Consider the following 3,990-nt stretch of genomic DNA (forward strand, 5'->3'; position numbering starts at 1 on the left):
TGTCATATACCTGCTCACAGATGATAAGTTATCCCTATTATTTCATTTTGAAAAGTCTCCTTGAAAAAATTGTTTCACGCCATATTTTTTTCTAGTTAATATTTAAGGAAAAGGCCTAATTAACATACCAACTGGCAGTTTTAATCTAACACCATCTTGCACAGTATTTATATATGATGTTTGTAATTATATATGCATGTATTTATGTATATATTATTTATTTGCTTATTTGAAGCTAAGTTGCAGGTACACAATGTTTTGCACTTGAGCGAGTCCCTAAATCAGGGATATGCAATTAGCGGACCTCCAGCTGTTGCAAAACTACAAGTCCCATCATGCCTCTGGCTATGGGTGTCATGCTTGTGGCTGTCAGAGTCTTGCTATGCCTCATGGGACTTGTAGTTCTGCAACGGCTGGAGGTCCGCTAATTGCATATCCCTGCCCTAAATGGTTTACAGAGTGTTTAGGATAAATGAAATGCATTTTGTGCAATGTCTAGTTTGTTCTCAAAATACATAGAAATACCCTTGTCCTATAACTCTATGCTCTAGACCTTGTTGGATAAAATGCGCAGCAGTCAATATTTACTGTTGACCACATTGCAAAGTGAATACAGAGCTGTATGAATGTGTTGAGGTGTAACAAAAAGTCATAGGGCCATGAAGCAAAATCTTTAGTGAAGTATAATTTATAAACAATTTCAGAGTCTTGTTCAGTCTATCGGCTGTAGTCTTGGGGTATAAACATGGATGCATTTTAGGTTTGAATGTGAAAGCAAATTTATATGAAGGTTTCTGCTATTGTGCATTTTAAAGCATTGATTTTTTTTTTAAACCTAGGTTTAAACTGTTTTGTGTAGGCATTTTCCAGAAGGTGGAATACTTGCTGTGTTTGTATGCATCTGCATATGGTAAAAAGAAAATAAAGTGTATAGACTGAGAGTTACTCGTTCTTTTTTTGCTTTAAGAACATGCTGGAGAAAGTGTTCTTACCGGAAATTGCAACTAAAGTGCAGCAAGCAGGATTTGTGAGATTAGTGATATTAAAAACAATACAGAGGCCACCACATGGTTTATTTGCAGGTGTTGTGAAATGAACCTACATTGCAGAAGTGTGTATGAGACCTTAATCCCTTAATAACCATCCAGTGTCAGGCCCCACCTTCAGCATTCCTCCCTGTAACACTGGTGCTAGTAGAATAAATCCTATGCTAGAGCATTTAGGTCTGTGCAGCATCCTTATTAAAGAGAGATTGGTCCCTCCATAAAGAACCATTTGGTCAGCCATGATGCTTCCCTCTACCTTTCTGATGGGCCCAACTGTTCTTTTGAGCTTCTTTATAGGTTTACAGGATTGCAGAGTTTAAATGTTCACCCTAAATAATAGTTAAAATGATTGCCAATCTAATAGACTAACTTACAGAAACTTGGTGAAACCAACTGGAATTGTTGAAAATGCTGATCAGTCTTTAAAACAAAAGTTTGAGGAGCAGGACTATACTGATTCCATGATCTTATCCTACTCTGACAGAGAGCCTGAAAACAGAGCCCATGGTATGGCATGTCATCCTCTACAACATAATGGGGTTTATTTTCGAAAATGGCAAATCCACTTTGCACTGAAAATGCACTTGGAAGTGCAGTCACTCTAAATCTAAGGGGTAGATCTGAAATGAGTGCAAGCTCTGCTGATTTTATCATATAATCATGTGCAAGTTAAAATGCTGTTTTTTATTTTCCTTGCATGTCCCCCTCGGATCTACAGCGACTTTACTTCCAAGTAAATAACCCCCAATGCTATGTGAATCACAATCAAATTGGCTTGCCTGATGATAGGCAAGAAATACATTTGGGCTTAGGAAGTTATTTACTAAAGGAGAATCCACTTTGCACTACAAGTGCACTTGTAAGTAAAGTCTCTGTACATCCGAGGGGGACATGCAAGGACAATTTGCAGTGCAAAGTGGATTTGCCTTTGGTAAATAACCCCCTTAGTTTTTTTAATTCTGAACTCTTTTTAATGCAAGCAGTGCACAAGTACTTGAATTTGACCTGGCATCAGCCTTGGACCTGGTATTGCAAGTATGTAAATCTTAATACTTGATGAACAGAAACACAAATCCTTTTCCTGGTATGACAACTCTATCATATATATATATCTGTGTACTTAGTTATTTGCATAGAGCTCAGCTTTATAGTTACAACAACCCTGTACAGGTTTTGTATCACCTTTTGATTTATTTTTGTCTTTCTATTTTCAGGTTCTGAACTTTTGTCAGAAAAATGTACGTAAATCACACATTTATAGACTATTTCATCATTAAAGGGATATCAGATGACCCGTTCCTTCAGCTTCTCATCTTCCTTGTGGTCCTCATCATTTATCTAATCACCTTGTCTGGTAACCTAACCATTCTTATTGCTTGCCGAGACCCCCAACTTCATACAGCCATGTATTTCTTCCTGGGAAACTTGTCTGTAGTAGACATCTCATGTACTACCGTGTCTCAGCACAAGATCCTCATCCATTTTATCACCGGTCACAAGACGGTCACCTTTTTTGCCTGCATGGCACAGATGTATATGTTTGGCTCATTACAAATTCTGGAGCTGGTTATACTGACAGCCATGAGTTATGATCGATATGTGGCCATCTGTAAACCTTTGCATTATCACATTATAATGAATCCAAGAACATGTGTTTTGTTGGCTGTTTTCTGCTGGTTGTTTGCGTTTATGGAAGTCCTTCCGCCATTTAGGGTAGTATACAGCTTTTCTTGTTATATAACAAATGAAATCAACCACTTCATTTGTGATATTGTTCCTATGACCCAGATTACTTGCGATGACACTAGACTTGTGGAAACCCTATTCCTCATAGAAGTCTTGGGTCCTATGATGTTCATTCCATTTCTCCTCACATTTTCTTCTTATGTTTTTATAATAGCTTCCATAATGAGGATCCGCTCTAGTTCTGGCCGACTTAAGGCCTTCTACACATGTTCCTCCCACCTCACAGTTGTCATACTTCTGTACACTACACTATTCAGTCAATATTTGTCACCAAGCCTAGGCACAAACTTGGATGCCAAGAAAGTTTTTGCTCTGTTTAACACTGCTGCTGTCCCAATGCTTAATCCTCTGATTTATAGTTTGAAAAATAAAGATGTTAATGCAGCTCTCATGAGAAGCAAAGGGCAGAACAAAAGGGACCATTGACCTTTTGTAAGTGTTTAACCGCTTGCCGCCCGCCCACGATTAAATGACAGCAGGATAGTGCAGCTCTTGTTCTGGGCTGCCGTCATATGACGGCGGCACAGAACGGCTGCTCTCGTGCACTCACAGGGGCATGCAGCGCGGCGAATGTGGGCACACCGTGTTGCTAGAACATGGTGTGATCCAGATCTGTGTAAAGAGCCACGTCCACGACTCTTTAACCATGTGATCGACTGTGTCCAATCACAGCTGGTCACATGTAAACACGGAGATGCCGGTAATCGGCTCTTCTCACCTCACACTGACAGAGTGTGAGGAGAGGAGAACCGACCACAGCATCTCCTCACAGGGGGACAGATAGGGAAGTAATCAGGCCACTGATCATCAGTGCCCTGATTACAATATATAAATAAAGTGTAAAAATACCATGCCCACCAATGCCAGCATACAGTGCCCACCAATGCCACTGATCAGAGCCCATCAGTGGCAACAATCAGTGCCCACACTGCCCATCAGTGCTGCCTATCAGTGCCACATATCAGTGTCACCTATCAGTGCCTATAAGTGCAGCATATTAGTGCCTCATCATCACTGCCACCTTATCTGTGCCCATAAGTGCTGCCTCATCAGGGCCCATAAGTGCCACCTCATCAATGCCCACCAGTACAGCCTATCAGTGCTCATCAGTGCCACCTCATCAGCGCACATCAGTGAAGGTGAAAAATGACTTACCCTGTTTCCCCTAAAATAAGACCTAGCATGAGTGTCGGTGATG

The 3,990-nt window shown here is 40.5% G+C and overlaps 1 protein-coding gene across 1 annotated transcript; it reads left to right on the forward strand.

Annotated features, from left to right (window-relative positions):
* On the forward strand, nt 1-3,990 carry LOC143979115 (olfactory receptor 5AR1-like). The gene is made up of 2 exons (XM_077478906.1): nt 1-246; nt 2,261-3,990. Exon 2 carries the CDS (start codon nt 2,283-2,285, stop codon nt 3,216-3,218), a length of 936 nt encoding a protein of 311 aa, XP_077335032.1. The 5' UTR covers nt 1-246; nt 2,261-2,282; the 3' UTR covers nt 3,219-3,990.

Source organism: Lithobates pipiens, unplaced genomic scaffold (genome assembly GCF_037356315.1).
Source record: "Lithobates pipiens isolate NorthernLeopardFrog02 unplaced genomic scaffold, aLitPip1_a1.2 Scaffold_1, whole genome shotgun sequence".
Taxonomy (NCBI): domain Eukaryota; kingdom Metazoa; phylum Chordata; class Amphibia; order Anura; family Ranidae; genus Lithobates; species Lithobates pipiens.

Excerpts from the sequence above, each read along its gene's own strand:
- LOC143979115 (XM_077478906.1), top strand. The coding sequence starts at position 2,283 with ATGTACGTAAATCACACATTTATAGACTATTTCATCATTAAAGGGATA.